Source organism: Carassius auratus, unplaced genomic scaffold, assembly GCF_003368295.1.
Source record: "Carassius auratus strain Wakin unplaced genomic scaffold, ASM336829v1 scaf_tig00215912, whole genome shotgun sequence".
In the NCBI taxonomy this organism is placed as follows: domain Eukaryota; kingdom Metazoa; phylum Chordata; class Actinopteri; order Cypriniformes; family Cyprinidae; genus Carassius; species Carassius auratus.
The window spans coordinates 1,002,131-1,021,093 of record NW_020528306.1 but is presented as its reverse complement, the minus strand read 5'-3'; the positions used below and the strand labels follow the sequence as shown (position 1 = coordinate 1,021,093).

The window sequence follows — 18,963 nt, the reverse complement described above, 5'->3', positions numbered from 1 at the left end:
ATTACAAGACTGCATATTTAATATCTTTAGTGAAGGAGATAACTACAATCTCATGAACCATTGCAAATTACTTATAAGGGGCAAGTTATTTGATGTTGGTAATGACAACTATTATTATTATTACTGAATTACACACCTAGAAATGTTTCGACTGACCAATCAGAATAAAATTTTCCAGAAAGAAAAAAAATGGACGTGTTATTTTTTTTCCATTCCACTGCCCACGTCTCATGTTTTTCATCGCAGAAACACATGCTGTGTGCATGGACACTTTGACATTTCGTATTTAATTTAATTTTTGTACTGTTTCTCATCCAAATTCTTTTGAGGACACACTGCTTTCCTTGCATCCTTGGAGAAAATGCCCCTGAAGCATCGGTAATGGGGATTTTGAGTTAGCATTCGTAATGTTCCAGAACAGCTTAATCCAAAAACAAATGTACATCATCCTTGAGCTCTCAGAAGAGCTGGCTGGCATTCATTGGTAAAGGAAGGCTTTTGGGCTAGCTTTTTATGGTGAAGCGGTGTTATCTCTTTTTTTTTTATGGAAATGAGAGGGGAAAATAGAGCCATTCCTCACTTTATATTCGTGCTGTGTCTTTAATTATAATGTACAACGCTGATGCAAAAAATGGGGGTCGAACACATTCTGAACTAGATTAAATGAAATAGTCCCACTTGCTTCCACATCCTAACACCCACACACTCTCTTGTTAAAAAGATGTAATTCATGTGCACAAACCTGAGTTGGGACTCTCTAACTCTTGACCCTCATACAGAAATGGCTCTCATACAGCCTTTCAGCAAGTCCAGACACAAAATTATAGTCCACTTCAAAGTACCCATTACCTGACACAACTTAAGGACACAGAAGTTGCTCAGTCTCCGCTCACTATTCTGCAGGAATCTTTTACTCTTTTATATTTTTAAGGCTTTTAATTTAACACGTTAACTCAGTACACTTAATTATATAATATATATGAAAAAAAACATTTATAAATATTAAATATTTAATCATGCCCCCTGACCTATATGTACACAGAAATAGGAGTTTTCCTATCATTGAGGTTGAAGTGAAGGATAGACTGAGTAACTAACAGTGTTTGGAATAAGTTAGGTAACGACGTTATTTTTTCAGTAACGGGGTAATCTAACTAATTACTTTTCCTGTCGTCAAACGCCGTTAACATTACTGGACATTAACTGCGGTACGTTACTATGCATTGATTTAAACTATGTAATCCGAATTCAATGACAAGTTGCCATTTTTAAGGTGGAGATATAAGAACTACTTCAAATTCATTGCGGTCAAAGGCCAGAACGTGCATGTAATGTGTACGTGTAATGTGATACACGTGCTTCTACAAAGCTAATGGCCAAAAACACTTTTCTTACAAAGATAATACTTGAAGTGCAGGATAAAACTCTTGCTGTCTGTTGACGTGCAATAAATATTGAAAGTTATGTACAAACACATGTCTGTTCTACTCATTTTAGCTGACTTGTGAAAACTGCTAAAAAAATTATTTGACATATAGCAACTTTTTTTCTTTTTTTTTTCAGTAACGCAAATAGTTACTTTACCTGGTAATGAGTTACTTTTATTATAGAGTATTTCAGTTACTAACTCAGTTACTTTTTGGAACAAGTAGTGAGTAACAATAACTAATTACTTTTTAAAAGTAACGTTCCCAACACTGGTAACTAACATCTACTAAACTAGTACAATGAATGGATAAAGTGCTAAAGATTGATAGTTGCAAGTGAGTGAGTTGGACATTATCTTTAGATAAACTGAAGTTTCCTGAAAGAAATAATGTAAACCTAATTCTAGACTCAACAAATGAATCAAGATATTATTTGGTATTAAATGACATCAGTTATATAGAATCTAATGCAAATTAGATAATCATAAACTGACAATACACACTAATGCAAACGGTATCAGGAAAAAGCTTTCGAAAGAGTGATATTTATGTAATTACGTGCATCATCACTACAACACACCCTTTACGGCATTGGTTCTGGCTCTTGTTCACACAGGGCTCGTTCCGGGACTGACCCGGCAATGTTACTAGGTCCCCAACCCAGGATCGATCCCGTAATCAATCCCGGGACGTGCGTTCATTCACACAGAAGGCGATCCGGCAATGTTCCGGCTATTTTCCGGGTCCAACGTGCAGTGTGAAAGGGGCTTTGTTGACTTGGGTCACGTTGCAGTGGGAAGAAAGGTGTCAGATCTGTTTCACAGCCTTAAACACAAAGCACTGGTGAATAACGAACTCCTGAGCACTAGGAAAGTCCTTTATCTGGAAATGCGCAGACGGAGGAGCCTCAAAGGTGAAAATTCTGTACAGAAGATAAAGATGATCTGGAACATGCAGGAGAAGGATTGCTGGCGAAATGTTCCTGAAGTTGTTGCATAAGATGGGGAGCAATAAGCGTTGTGGTCATTGTTGCTGTTGCTGTTTCCAGACTTCTCAAATTCGCTTCTTTCAGAACTTCTTTGTTTCTCTTTGGAATAAGTCATAGCAGCTTAAGCAACATAGATTTTAGCAAGTTGGCACCTTTCAGATCCAGCGTTTTGATTGGCCAGTGTTGTCGGAGGTGTTGTCATGGTATGGCCCCCTCACTGGCATGAGGTCTGTTTTCAGAGACATGGACATGAAGAAGCCTCGATCAATTTTGTCCATTTTGTGTGAATGCATGTGAAGATCTGTGTGGCTTTGGTCACATGAAAAAAACTTGTTTCTCCTGTGAGTTGAATTTACAGTTTTGGAAGTGTAACACATTTTTCCTGCAAAATGTAGACTTCAGTGTTCCCTGAAACTGAAATGTCAGTGGGTAACATGCTGCACAGAGTAAAGCCACCTTGCCAAAAGGTTATCATTCTGGTTAATTGTAAAAAAAAAAAAAAAAAAAAAAAAAAGAAAAGAACATGGAATGTAATATTCTAAAGTTCACAGACTTCATAATATGTGATAATTACACAATTGTCTGAAGTTGTTCTGCACTGTCAAACTACACACAGCCTTTTGTCACAGTGTCACTGGTGCTACAATTGTTGTCTAGGAAATGACATTAACGCTAGTCACTGTTGAATTGCCACGCATTTAAATGTCCACCCGGTTTGTGTAGGAGAGAATGAATTTAGAGGAGCGGATAAGGATGCAAACTGACAAAAGGAAATTGCCTGAAGGGAAGGGCATAATTTCTCATCTTCATCAGCAGGCATGAAAAGCAAGGATAGTGTGACTTTACAGGGGAAATATTTGATAAGTTGTCATGGAAACTCTCAGTCTGCTGTCCACCAAAGTTGCATTTTATTTCCATGTGAAATATCCCCTCAACACATATATATACACACACACCCACACAGCACTTCCATGTGGCACTTCCCCAACGTGTAAACAGCTCTCCTTCCAGAATGTGCCTCCTTCAAAGCCTGCATAAATGAAGAAGAAAAAAGCCCAGGTGTTTGCACTTGGACCCTTTCTTTCCACTTTGCTCTGTTATTTATTTGTATGCTTGTTAAGCTCTCTGTGTTAAAAGCCCTTTGCAGTGATGATGAGAGCTTGATGGTTGATTGATTGATTTGCTCTTTGGGGTTTTGAGGTAGACTCTTGGACCATTTTCATTTGGTTAATGCATTATTATTCATCATCTGGCGTATGACCATGTCCATATGCGTCATTTGATGTTATTTGTGAACTGTTCATGGATGGAAACTCAATGAAAGCTTACATCACCATTTGGCACAACTTATTTTCTATTGTTATAAAGTTGTAGGAAAGCTATATGTAGGGTCGGAAACAGCATTTATCTCAGAATACATTTCAATGAATAGTGTACTATGTCACAATTGGATTGCAGTTATATAACTGCTTAAAACGAATAAAAAAAATACAATTAGTCTTTAATTACTTTAATAAAAAGACACATATATAACAAAATGTGCCAACTGAATAAATATCTAATATTAAAGACCACACTGAGCTTGTGAAATGAACCTCAGGCATCTGATGAACCAGAAGGACTGTCAATCAACCATTTAGCAAAAAAGGGGGTTTGAATGAAAATCAAAAAATGAATAATAATGAGATTCAGTCTGAGATGAATTGAGTTTTGTGACATGGTGCATTTACATGCTTCCATCGTCTGTAGCCATCAGAAGATGGAAGACGACACTGTAGTCATGAAGAGATGGACATGGTCAGCAACAATACTCGGGTTGGCTGTGGCGTTTAAATGATGCTCAGTTGGTACTAAGAGGCCCAAAGTATGCCTCAAGAAAATATCCCCCATACCATTACACCACCAGCCTGAACCGTTGAGACAAGGCAGGATGGATCTATGCTTTCATGTTCTTTACGCCAAATTGTGACCCTACCATCTGAATGTTGCATCAGAACTCGAGACTCATCAGACCAGGCAACGTTTTCTTTATCTTCTGTTGTCCAATTTTGGTGAGCCTGTGCAAATTGTAACCTTCATTTCCTGTTCTTAGCTGACAGGAGCGGCACCTGGTGTGGTCTTCTGCTGCTGTAGCCCATCTGCTTCAGGGTTCGATGTGTTGTGCGTTCAGAGATGGTATTCTGCATACCTTGGTTGTAACAAGTGGTTATTTGAGTTACTGTTGCCTTTTTCATAATCTCTATCCAGTCATCCCATTCTCCTCTGACCTCTGATATCAACAAGAGATTTTCATCCACATAACTGCCGCTCACTGGATATTTTCTCTTTTTCGGACCATTCTCTGTTAACCCTGGAGATGGTTGTGCATTGAAAACCCCAGTAGATCAGCAGTTTTTTAAAAACAGACCAGCCTGTCTGGCACCAAATACCATTCCACATTCAAAGTCACTTGTGAGTTGCTGCCATGTGATTGGCTGATTAGCAATTTGTGTTACCAAGCAATTGAACTGGTGTACGTAATAAATGGCTGGCGAGTGTATACATGTAATAACAATTTTCAGTTCAGCTTTCTTTCCATTGATGAAAATAATTTTTAATTGTTTTAGTTACCAATAATAACACTGCTTGAAATCCGATTGTAAGTGGTCACAGGAGACATGTTTATTTGAGATGCATGTTACTACTGGGTGTAAGTGGCAGTTTGTCTCTTCTGACACTTGTGATCCTAGTATCAGTATATATTTTAGTGTGAGGTGTAAACGGGGCCTGGCACACTTAAATATCCATTTGGGCTGATAATGTACAGTATTGTTCAAAATAATAGCAGTACAATGTGACTAACCAGAATAATCAAGGTTTTTAGTATATTTTTTATTGCTACGTGGCAAACAAGTTACCAGTAGGTTCAGTAGATTGTCAGAAAACAAACAAGACCCAGCATTCATGATATGCACGCTCTTAAGGCTGTGCAATTGGGCAATTAGTTGAAAGGGGTGTGTTCAAAAAAATAGCAGTGTCTACCTTTGACTGTACAAACTCAAAACTATTTTGTACAAACATTTTTTTTTTTTTTATTTAGCAATCCTGTGAATCACTAAACTAATATTTAGTTGTATGACCACAGTTTTTTAAAACTGCTTGACATCTGTGTGGCATGGAGTCAACCAACTTGTGGCACCTCTCAACTGTTATTCCACTCCATGATTCTTTAACAACATTCCACAATTCATTTACATTTCTTGGTTTTGCTTCAGAAACAGCATTTTTGATATCACCCCACAAGTTCTCAATTGGATAAAGGTCTGGAGATTGGGCTGGCCACTCCATAACATTAATTTTGTTGGTTTGGAACCAAGACTTTGCCCGTTTACTAGTGTGTTTTGGGTCATTGTCTTGTTGAAACAACCATTTCAAGGGCATGTCCTCTTCAGCATAGGGCAACATGACCTCTTCAAGTATTTTAACATATGCAAACTGATCCATGATCCCTGGTATGCGATAAATAGGCCCAACACCATAGTAGGAGAAACATGCCCATATCATGATGCTTGCACCTCCATGCTTCACTGTCTTCACTGTGTACTGTGGCTTGAATTCAGAGTTTGGAGGTCGTCTCACAAACTGCCTGTGGCCCTTGGACCCAAAAAGAACAATTTTACTCTCATCAGTCCACAAAATGTTCCTCCATTTCTCTTTAGGCCAGTTGATGTGTTCTTTGGCAAATTGTAACCTCTTCTGCACATGCCTTTTTTTTAACAGAGGGACTTTGCGGGGGATTCTTGAAAATAGATTAGCTTCACACAAACGTCTTCTAACTGTCACAGTACTTACAGGTAACTCCAGACTGTCTTTGATCATCCTGGAGGTGATCATTGGCTGAGCCTTTGCCATTCTGGTTATTCTTCTATCCATTTTGATGGTTGTCTTCCATTTTCTTCCACGTCTCTCTGGTTTTGCTCTCCATTTTAAGGCATTGGAGATCATTTTAGCTGAACAGCCTATCATTTTTTGCACCTCTTTATAGGTTTTCCCCTCTCTAATCAACTTTTTAATCAAAGTATGCAGTTCTTCTGAACAATGTCTTGAACGACCCATTTTCCTCAGCTTTCAAATGCATGTTCAACAAGTGTTGGCTTCATCCTTAAATAGGGGCCACCTGATTCACACCTGTTTCTTCACAAAATTGATGACCTCAGTGATTGAATGCCACACTGCTATTTTTTTGAACACACCCCTTTCAACTAATTCAACTAATTGCCCAATTGCACAGCCTTAAGAGCGTGCATATCATGAATGCTGGGTCTCATTTGTTTTCTGAGAATATACTGAACCTACTGGTAACTTGTTTGCCACGTAGCAATAAAAAAATATACGAAAAACCTTGATTATTCTGGTTAGTCACATTGTACTGCTATTATTTTGAACAATACTGTACATCCCTAATTGTAATGTATGAACATAAAATTAGCAATATACAGGTGCATCTCAATAAATTAGAATGTTGTGGAAAAGTTCATTTATTTCAGTAATTCAACTCAAATTGTGAAACTCTTGTATTAAATTCAATGCATACAGACTGAAGTAGTTTAAGTCTTTTGTTCTTTTAATTGTGATGATCTTGGCTCACATTTAACAAAAACCCACCAATTCACTCACATCTCAACAAATTAGAATATGGTGACATGCCAATCAGCTAATCAACTCAAAACGCCTGCAAAGGTTTCCCGAGCCTTCAAAATGGTCTCTCAGTTTGGTTCACTAGGCTACACAATCACGGGGAAGACTGCTGATCTGATAGTTGTCCAGAAGACCCTTTTACAAGTAGGGTAAGCCACAAACATTCATTGCTACAGAAGCTGGCTGTTCACAGAGTGCTGTATACAAGCATGCTAACAGAAAGTTGAGTGGAAGGAAAAAGTGTGGAAGAAAAAGATTGCAGAACCAACCGAGAGAACACATGAGTTTCACAATTTGAGTTGAATTACTGAAAATGAACTTTTCCACAACATTCTAATTTATTGAGATGCACATTTGTCTCTGTGTGGCCCCTTCTTTTAGCTAAGGTTTCATTGACACCCTTCTCAAGGAGGGTAAGCCCCAAACATTCATTGCCACCGAATCTGGCTGTTCACAGAGTGCTGTATCAAAGCATGCCAACAGAAAGTTGACTGGAAGGAAAAAGTGTGGAAGAAAATGCACAACCAACCGAGAGAACTGCAGCCTTATGAATATTGTCAAGCAATATCGATTCAAGAATTTGAGTGAACTTCACAAGGAATGGACTGAGGCTGGGATCAAGGCATTAAGAGCCACTACACACAGATGTTTCAAGTTATTTGCTGAACTACAGATAACATCAGAGGTGTCTTACCTGGGCTAAGGAGAAGAAGAACTGGACCATTGACCAGTGGTCATGTCATCTGCTTTTGTTGGTCCATTGTGTTTTTTGAAAACCAAAGTCACTGCACTGGTTTACCAAGACATTTTGGAGCACTCCATGCTTCCTTCTGCTGACCAGCTTTTTGAAGATATTGATTTCATTTTGCAGCAGGATTTGGCACCTGCCCACACTGCCAAAAGCACCAAAAGTTGGTTAAATGACCAGTTGTTAGTGTGCTTGACTGGCCAGCAAACTCACCAGACCTGAACCCCATAGATTATGTTATTGTCAAGAGGAAAATGAGAAACAAGAAACCAAAAAATGCAGATGAGCTGAAGGCCACTGTCAAAGAAACCTGGGCTTCCATACCACCTCAGCAGTGCCATAAACAGATCACCTCCATGCCATGCTAAAGTGAGGCAGTAATTAAAGCAAAAGGAGCCCCTACCAAGTATTGAGTGCATGTACAGTTAATGAACATACTTTCCAGAATGCCAACAGTTCGCTAAAATGTATTAAAGTATTCTAATTTGTTGATGATAGTGAATTGGTGGGTTTTTGTTAAATGTGAGCCAAAATCATCACAATTTAAAGAACCAAAGACTTAAACTACTTCAGTCTATGTTCATTTAATTAATTTAATACATGAGTTTCACAATTTGAGTTGAATTACTGAAATAAATGAACTTTTCCAAAACATTCTAATTTATTGAGATGTAGGTGTCTGTGTGGCTCCTTCTTTTATCTAAGGTTTGTCCAGCACGTTTACAGTAAAAAGGAATAACTTTCCATAAAGCTGGACATTATCATAATTTTGCCAAATGTCAGGATAATGTGATATCTTAGTGCCAGGTGCCATTAAGATAAATAAACCTTGAAAAATAAGATTGTTTATAATATTTATTTAATCCAGATATATCTCTGTACACAAGAGTGCAAAAAACAAATTACGGATACCTGTAAAACAGAAATACCATCAAGACATTAGGTATTCTATTCATATTCGCTTCTTTTATTGAGAATCTACTCAAGCATTTCAAGTACGTCTGTCTCTGTTGGAGACAGAAGGAGATCATGCTGGTTGAGCTCGAGCCAAATACTTTGAGAAACAGCATAAGACATTTTCTTAAATGAATTCTCTCAGCATATAAAATAGATTTTGGAAATTACTGTAAAATGACTCTACGGGGGATCATGAAGCATGAACGGTCAAGGCCATTTCCATTTTTCTGAATTGTGGCAGAATATATAGGCGTTGACTTAATGTGTTGCTTCAGGGATGGCAGGAAATGTTGTGTTAATGCATTCAAGACCAAAACAAAATCTATATGGTACACAAGAGATGTCATTAACAAGCTTTTCATAAACACAAATACTCATAGATTTCTTAGCATCCATGTGCCCAGTTTGTTTGTGCTTTCGTCTGTATTTTGAGCATGTCTGGAAAAAAAAAACTATATAAAAAATAATAATAATAATAAAATCAACATCACTGAAAAGACCCTTTTGTTAAGTAACTCTAGCCACAGGTAATCTGGTTTATGGTTTCCTAGCAACAATGTCCTTTCAGATCCCCTCCAAAATAAACCTGACCGAGCTCTCCTGTCCTCCTCGAATTGAACTAGAACACACAGACCACTTAAGGATTTCATTTTAATTGCTGAATTTTTCTCATTTGTTTCATGCAACCTGAAATATTGTTTGTTTGTAATGTAGAATTGTGTTTTGAATTACATGCATGTGTTGCTCATTTCTTACAACATCTTTTTGTATGTTTCCCTTCAGGGTAAGATGGTGAAGGGCATGGGAGGAGCTATGGATCTAGTGGCCAGTGCTGGAACTAAAGTAGTTGTTACAATGGAGCACTCTGCTAAGGTAGGTATAATCATAAGATACTGTGTTACACTAGCTTCTTATATGGCCTTATTTTGTGAGCAGTTGTTCAATAAACAAGAATTTTATATAGAGTAACTTCAGCATTTCAGATACAATTTGACCATTTGTTTGTGTTCTGCTAATGAAAACTGAAAGCTGTTCTGGAATATCTTTAACCTAGGACCATTCAAGTCAAAGCAAGAATCCTCCCACTGAACTGATGATATCATATAGATATTGGTCATTTTTCTATATTTATCCATGTCATGTCAGACTTTTCACCAGTACCACCACTAAATTTGAAGGCTTTTCCCACTCCTGAAATCCCAATTCAATCCCTGGTTTTTAAAATTGTCGGTACTTTTTGGAACGCTGCATAGAAAGTAATGTAAGTGATGTTTCTTTCTCTCGAGACGATGGAAGGTATATGAACAGAATATGTTGTGTTGATCATCATGTTATGAATGTATTTCTTATAGTTTTGTTTTAAATGTAAAAGCAAGTGATGATTGCATCAATCAGTTTTAATGAACAGATTCTCATTGAGTCACATTGCATGGCACATATTCCCTGCGAGAAGGGCATCATTATTTCCTGTGAGTGACAGAATCTCTTTTCCCTAAGCAGACAGTTGGAGAGGCGTCGGTATTCTGAGAAGCTTTCAGCTGTGCAGACAGCGGAATGCATACACGCGGTGTCAGTGGTGTACGCTACACATTTTTGATATTTTAAAGGATAGTTAAATGAACATTCTGTTCTGATTTTATTATTTATTCACCCTCCTGTTTTTCCCAGGTTTATGCTGTTTTTTGTTTTTTTTGGAAAACAAAAAATATATTTTTTTGCTATACAGTTAATAGAATAAAAACTAAGGATGCACATAATGTCATTACCTCATTGGTTTTCAGCTGATATTAGAGATTCTATATTGTTTTGTGCGTTTCATTTGTGATCAGTTTAGATCTGTGTTATTTAAGTGTCATTAATAGACTACTGTAGTTTTTGTTAATATTTTGAATTATGTTTTGTTTTCTGTTTTCATAATTTTTTGATAGTTCTAGTAATTTTTTTGTTTTGTCATTTTTATAATTTTTTATTAATTCTTATTTAATTCTTTTATTAATTCTTATTTATTTATTTATTTAAGTACTGCAAATTAAACTAATCAAAATTGGGAAATATTGCCTTGGCTGCAAGCTTAGGTAACATCTTTTTTATGTTTTTAGTTAGTTACTAAAGTCTTTAAAGGACTTTAATGCTATAACAGCTTTCTGTGGCTTTAAATATTTGTAATATACCGCATGAGTCACATGGACTACTTTTCTGCTGCTTTTGTAGTGTCTTTTTTGTAACTTGAAAGCCACTATGAACTGTCATTTAATGGAACAAACTGTGTAAAGACTCTTAAAAAACCTTTGACAGCATACGGGCTTGAAATGACATGAGGGTGCGCTGTACTCTTCTTTGAAACAGTTCTTAAGGTACAGATTGAGCAGTGTGTGAAGCACTTTTGGAGTTTGGCAATCCGACTCACAACATGCTGAAAAATTAAAATGGATAAAGTGCAAAGGAATTCATATTTAATTAATGTTTTTTTTTCTTCAGAAATTGGTTATCGGCATATTATCAAAAACTAAACATTGATTATTTCTGGAAAAGAAAATGGATGCAATTAATAATGTTTATTTTAATTTATATTATACATTAATTTATATATATATATATATATATATATATATATATATATATATATATATATATATATATATATATATATAATCGTCTCTTGTAATAACTCTAGTGGCAGGCACAGAATAAAAATAAGTTTAAATTTGGCTGTGTCCATCATCAAAACCCCCTATTAAACATAAATGGCACCATTGCTGAATAATCTGTGTCAGAGTTCCCATCTGTGAAATGTGCTTAAATGTGTTCCATGGTTGTGAATAGTCTTGATTATGACGGTGGTGACATAATTCCCTTCACACCACTCAGATCCCATTGGTCCAGGCTGAGATGGAGTGAAAGATAGAAAGACATGGCTGCTGCTGTTCACATGCTGTCTTTGCTTTGTTCACGCAGGCAGTGGCTGGCCTGAAGGAAGGCTAACAGGGCCAGCTGCCTGCCCCTGGTGGGATGAACTCTCTGGACATGACTAGAATTAACCACCATCAGCTCTCTAATTACTATCCCCTGAGCCAAGAGCACATGGAGTCAGCAGGGCCAGTGTATCCATTACGCTTGATGATGAACACAGCTAGCTTAGAGTGTTTTCTGTACCCAAGGGCTGAGTGGATGTGCACCATTCGGCATTTAGTTGAGAGCGCCTTTTTTAACTTGTAATTCCTTAATATAAATACACCATTTAGGACTGAAATTTAAATTTCACTGTATTAATAGTAGAATTAAAATGGAATGTTATGCAAAGAAATTCAGTTTCAATAGAACGATATTCTCTAAAAAGCCATATGCATATGATTTTTTTTTAATAATGTTTATGTATTTATATTACAATTTTAAATGATCATACTTAAATTATTAAAAATATATGTATTTTTAACATTTATTGTAAATAATAGTTAATTAAATAATATTTATCTATATTATATTATATATTACTAACAACTTATTCTTATGGTATTAATTACTAATTGCTCATGTCATATAATATAATACATACATCATAGACTGTAAAAAAATATGGACGTAGTGTCCGTGACATCACCCATAGGCTCCTCAATAGCGGTTTTGAAGCCTAAAGTGTGCAGAGCGAGCCGTTGCCATCTTGGCAGCGCGTCACCGCGCGACTCTCCCGGATAATCGAAAATGGGCAAAAAGGCGGAAGTTGATTGTTGAAGCCACGCCCACCTAGTGCGATGGCATTGGCTGCATCCGAAAACTTAGGCAGGTGACTTGCTGCCTATCAGTCTTATCAGGCAATGACTTTGCAGGCAGCGTTTTTGCACGAAGGCACCTCACATAACTGATTTCGGACAGGCTTCTGAGACAGTGTAATGGTTTAATGATCTACAGCAAAAAATAGAGAGCTTTGGTGATAACTAAGTGAATATTTCATTACTGCAATATTGATTTCTCGTTAGAAATGACATCAAAAGTGGAAAACGTTGATCAGAAACATACATTTACACACAAACTGATCACCGACCGCAACTTTTAGACGCCATCTTTATTTTTTTTGCTTAACTCTCACAGAATGTAACGCACAGGATTGTGGGATATCAAAGGCAGCGAAGGATACATCTACGCTGCCTTCAAAAATTGGCCAGATGAAGGCATCTCAGGAGACAGGAAGTGAGGCTAACATTGAATTCGGACGTGCCTTGATGCCTCACGGCCTTGGAATGCATCCTCCGAAGGCAGCATTTTTCAGTTTTCAGATGCAGCCATTGTCAGCAGCGTCAATCCACCTGTCACTCAAGTGGCCACACACTTAATTATGCAGAACTTTAAGGCTTAATATAATTTAAACGGATGAGTTATAAAAAAAATTCACCCCCCTCACAATTGTCATGAAAAGAATAGCATTTATTTAAAAGATAAATATTTTCTAACAATATAAATCCTTGCTATCACTGATTTAAAACATACTTGCTGAATAAAAGTGTTAATTTCTTTAAAAAAAAAAGAATTGACTGACCCCAAATTTATGAACAGTAGTGTATATTGTGAGAAAAGATTTTTATTTTAAATAAATGCTCTTCTTTGTAACTTTTTATTCATTAAAGAATCCTGAAAAAAAGTGTCACAGGTTCCAAATAAATATTAAGCAGCACTGATAATAAATCAGTACATCAGAATGATTTCTGAAGGATCACTGAAGACTGGAGTAATGATGCTGAAAATTCAGCTTTGCATCACAAGAAGAAATTAGATTTTAATGTATATTAAAATAGAAAAATTTTACTTTACATCTTAATGATATTTCACAATAGATTTTTTCCCCTGTATTTTTGATCAAATAAATGAAGCCTTGATGAGCATAAGAAAAAAGATCAAAAATCATTCTGATCCCAAACCTTTGATCGTTCATCTGAAAGCTGGCGTAGGGTCATATATTTATTTATATATATATATATATATATATATATATATATATATATATATATATATATATATATATATATATATATATATATATATATAGTATTGTATTGTATTGTATTGTTATTTTATGGAAGAACACTTAGCAGAATGCTTTAATGTAACGAATATTCACATCATGAAAACTTTCTATATTAATTTATTATGTTTTATATATAATTTAATGTATTTATAATTTACAGAAGTAGATGTAATCTAAAAAAATTATATTGCATATAAGAGGATAGATACACGTTTTTACAGATAATGGAGTAATTACTTATTATTTGTTGCAAAACTTATAGTAAATAATTACTTATTTGACTAATGATTATTAATTAGTTACTGAATTGTCCAACCTCAGACTGTCCTCAGTAATATGTATTAATATATATTTTATAATACTAATATAATATTTATTAATACTAATGTGGGTCAAATAACATTTTTATTCTTGTGCTAATGAAACCTAGTATATTTAAATGTGAAATATTCTACATTATATTTTATAGTTTTTGTTTTGTTCTGTGTTTCCTAGGGTGGCAAACACAAGGTTCTGGAGAAGTGCAATCTGCCTCTGACTGGAAAACAATGTGTAGACCGTATAATCACAGAAAAGGTGGGTTTTGATTTACATGAGTCATTGATTTGACCCTTTTAACATTAGGAGACCGCTTTAATCAACAGCCCACACCGTGTCTAACCAGACTCTGCTGGTAAAGAATAAATGCAATCTATTCAGCAGCTTATCACTTCATCAATATACCGAATCAGCCTCCAATAAAACTTCAGTTGCTACAGTGAAAAGCTGTGAAAATGGCTTTGCTGTCTTCTATTAACGCATGTGCAAAGAATTAATGGGACATGACAAATTGTTATGACACTGCACATAAGCAGTGGAAAATAGAAATCCAATTATTGGACCAACCCTAGTGAAATTTCCTGATTGGAGTGACATTACATATCGACTGTTTTTTCAAACCCAGAGCTCCTTAATGTGAATCTCAGCTAATAATATTATCAGCCCTGCCACATGGCCTGGGTTCGGAGACCTGGGGATCCCAGCTGGTTGGTTGAGACAAAAAACCTTACTAGATGGTACGGGGCTCTTGACTGATGCAGCTGTTCATAGCTGCTGGTTTTTATGGACTGCTGCTGGCACTTGTTGAGCCGACCTCTCATCTCGCCAGTGGCATCACTGGACTGTGTAACAGCAGTCTTCCTCCTCTCCTTACCTTTTAGTCTTTTCTTTCTCCCCACTTCCTCGTTGTATGCTTTGCCAGTGTTTGCTTTTGTAACAATTACACACCGTGGTTTCCAGTGAAAGGATTCTGTCAACATTTGGAAAGGTTAGACCTCTCCAGCTACATTGCCACCACCTTCTGTTCAGCCTGTGTTCGTCATGCTACCCTGCTGTTCAACACAACCCCTGTCTGTCAGCCTAACAAGCAGTGCTTTAGCTTCGCTTGTAAGAAGAACCTTTCACTATTTAACCCTACTGTTCTTCAAGACCCAGAGGCCATGTTAATAGCTCAAGGGACAAGTTTAGTATCCAGATATCTCCTTGATGCTTGGTAGCTTTTTAATCTTATTAAAAAGGGCTGATTATAATTTCAACTTGAGAACATTCTTCAAATAACAAAATGTTTAGGGTCTGGCGTTGTGTCCCATGGTTTAATTATGTAACGTGAGCATTTAAAAGAGTTTGAAGAGAAAATCGGAAGTTACTTTTGAAATCACTAGTATTCTTTTTTTGTCACACATCACTAACACCAAACATAAAGACAACATGAAGAAAGTCACTCAAAAAACATGAGGTTCAAGCTTTTGTGAAACTCTCACAAAAAAAGGAGCAACTGTAGAGACAGTTATTGAAACTTAAAGGGGCCATGAACTGAGAAATCAAAATTCACTTAATCTTTTTACATATAAGAGGTCCTTGAACTAAGAAAGCATCTTGTAAGTTTCAGAACTCAATCCTTTCTTGTTAGTCTAAAAACAGCTTACATTGAAGCCAATCAGCCAAAACGACAGGTTGTGGAATGTGCCACTTTGATGTAAAATATGAAACTTAAAGACGATGCTGTGTCGAAGATATACAGTAATTTCGCACCACACAATTGTGAGTAACTCCTTTTGTTACATGGTCACTATTGCTTTATCTGTTCTTACAGATCAGTTGATATGTCTTGAGTATTTATGCACTTTTCACCTTAATCACAGCAGCAGAGTACATCTGTGAAAAACTGCAAAACTGTTTACCAGTCATAGCAGTGGGCATTTACTTCTGAGTCTACAATCAGCCACACTTATTCAAACCGAGCATTTCTATGAGGGGGTCAAAACAGGACAGACAACAGCCTATTACTTCTTGAATTATGATGTTTTTTTAATGTAAAATCTTGATAACATTATAAGTGGACCTCGGTATACAGTACAAAATAAAAAAAAAACAAAGGCAGTTACTGACCCTTTTTTATGTATGTGGTTCATATTTTAGTTCATGGACTTTATTTTTATTATAAGATGCTTTCTTTATGAGGTATTGTCATAGAAATAAAACCAATACAGGGCAAACATCCTTGCTTCCTAGAATGCATCTGAATCCAAGAATGGCTTTCTGAGCCAATTTGCCACTTGTCATCTCCAGCGATGGAAGTTTTTATTTAAATATTGCTGGCAAGCTGTGATGTGATTACGCCATCCGTCTTGTTTGACTGTTCAATTCGATTTCCCGGATTGTTGAAAAAAATAAATAAACAAGCAAGCAGTACAAATATCTCTGAGGAGAGAAACGTTTTTTTGACTGTCAAGAGTTTACGGTTAGGACTCTGGCAGGTAGATTAATCCTATCGCCTGCATTGTTACACACCCAAGCAAATCCTCCAGGAATTAGAGACTCTCATTCAGGTGGAAGAGAGGATACAGAGACAGCAGGCTCAAGGCAGAGCTACAGCAAGCATGCTGCCCGTGGCAGGTTGTGCTCCACAGGTATTTTGTGAAGTGAGACTACAGCAATGTTAGATTTGGGTCACATTGAACATTAACAACAGGCTGCTGGTTTCATGCAAACATATATTATTTAGTTTGGTAATGGCCTTTAGCATACACAATGCATGCACTCGACCTCTTTCAGGTCATTGTGAACCAAATCACGTACGTGTCTTGACTAACAAAAGTGTTTTAATGACTCCATAAACAACATGATGTATTATGTATTGCAATATTATAAGAATAATATAAAAAAAAATCTTATATTAATGATGTGGTCGTTTGATTTGATGTTTTTAATCACTGTAAGCTGAATGAACAATAAAATAAATGTCAAAAGCTGCCCTAGTAGTTTAAATGTGATATATTATTAATCAAATATTATTATTAACTGATTTAAAAGTACGTTATCCAACTAAAAGTGGCATTATTATGAAAAAAGAGCCATGCAGCTCACAACAGATCTGCAGTGCATGTGGACATCTATAATGTTAAACACGGGTTTAATTGAATAATTATTCAATTTAATTTTTTTAATATGCAGTAAAGTTAGGTCTAAAAGTTTGAGACCACTAGTGAAAATGCATTTTTGTAATTTCTGTTTTTATAATTGTACTGTATTTATTTTTTTATTGTTGAGTAAAGATGATTTCTGAATGTTTTAATTTTACTTGAAGAGTGACCTAGAATTAGTGCAGTGAACTAAAGTATTTCTTATGTTTGTTTTCCCCCCATCCAATCTGTTTGCAGGTTTATATTCACATTTTTTCAGCATGGTCTGAGACTTTTATGATACATTGTTTTTTTTTATCACATCACCAAGTGTCTTTTTCTGTGCTTTATTCACCGCATTGCCTTTCTCTACCTCATTTGACCACATCCTCAAGGTCAGAAGAGTTCTCTTACACATGGCTGCACATTTGATGGCACTTCTGTCATGGTCACATTGTTTTTCTTTCTTCTCCAGGCGGTTTTCGATGTCGACAAGGACAAAGGTTTAACACTGATTGAGGTTTGGGAGGGTCTGACACCAGATGACATTAAGAAATGCACAGGGGCTGACTTTGAGGTGAATGACATAATTGATGATTTACAGAAATGGTTAATAATACTGAAGACTTTGTACCATAGTTTCCATAGCCCATGATGACATTTAACAGCATATAAAGCCCTCTAATACTATAGCTTGAATGAAAACTAACAACTTATTTTCCTGTTTTTTTTTCTCCAAACAGGTCTCTCCTAACTTGAAACCAATGGAGCAAATTTAACGGTTTTAGAAACAAATGCTTAAGGCTGTTTAGACAGCCAATGGAATCCACACAATTGTTAAATCCCTACTGCAAATCCTTTCAGGGCTTCAACTGAAGATTTGTGAGGAAATTTCACTGAAGTATGTTAAAAACAACTAATATTCAATAAGGTCATCAGAACATCACAGTATATTCATCTCTGTTTAAATAATGAATTAATGTGAAGTAGCCTGAATGGTTGATTTAGGTTGTCAATATCAGTTTATTTAAATGCAAATTATTTGTTAAAATATTGTCAATAGGTTAAACAAGAAGTATTGTAAAATAACAATCAGTCATCATTTCATATGTAGATTTTCCATTTTCCCATCTAATTCAGCTCAGGTCTGAGGCTTTAATGATTCTTTCTGTACATATTATTTGTACAAAGCAATAAATGTCCATTCATGACCCAATCGAAACCCCTTCTTGTGTTTTCTATATTAATTAATTGCAGCTAGTTAAACCCTCATATTATTCAAGCTATATGACTTAATTTTCTCAGTGGAACACAGAAGATATGCAGAATGTTAAGAGACTTGCAGTCACTATTTCACTGCATATTAAGTGAATGGTGACAGAGACTGTTCATCTGACTAAGATCTCCTTTTGACTGCATGTTTGTATAGTTTTATCAGATCCTTTGAGAATGTTTTTGAAGCTCTGTAACTTAAGCCTGTTGATTTGTCATTTTTGATGCATCTGTTTGCAGTTGTTCCACAGCCGTTTGTTCTTAATACCAAGTCAGACTTACAAACATATAGGCTACAGCGGCTGTGTTCATACCTAACGTGAAACGGTGAATGTGTATGATGCACGGATCCACCGCCCGGTTGCTCTACACAAACAGAAATTGTTCAATAAAATCAAATGAATTAATTAAATTCGCGCGCGTTGCGAGCGCTTAAG

General features: G+C 36.1%; 1 protein-coding gene across 1 annotated transcript in view; it reads left to right on the top strand.

Moving 5' to 3' along the window:
* The window catches only part of LOC113096336 (succinyl-CoA:3-ketoacid coenzyme A transferase 1, mitochondrial-like), a 46,852-nt gene extending 28,386 nt beyond the window's left edge, over window positions 1-18,466 (top strand). Inside the window, exons 14-17 of the mRNA XM_026261699.1 lie at window positions 9,581-9,670; window positions 14,310-14,390; window positions 17,730-17,831; window positions 17,998-18,466. Of these exons, the coding sequence (XP_026117484.1) occupies window positions 9,581-9,670; window positions 14,310-14,390; window positions 17,730-17,831; window positions 17,998-18,033 (309 nt within the window). The 3' untranslated portion in view covers window positions 18,034-18,466. The remainder of the gene's footprint in view (window positions 1-9,580; window positions 9,671-14,309; window positions 14,391-17,729; window positions 17,832-17,997) is intronic.
* The last annotated feature ends 497 nt before the right edge of the window (window positions 18,467-18,963 follow it).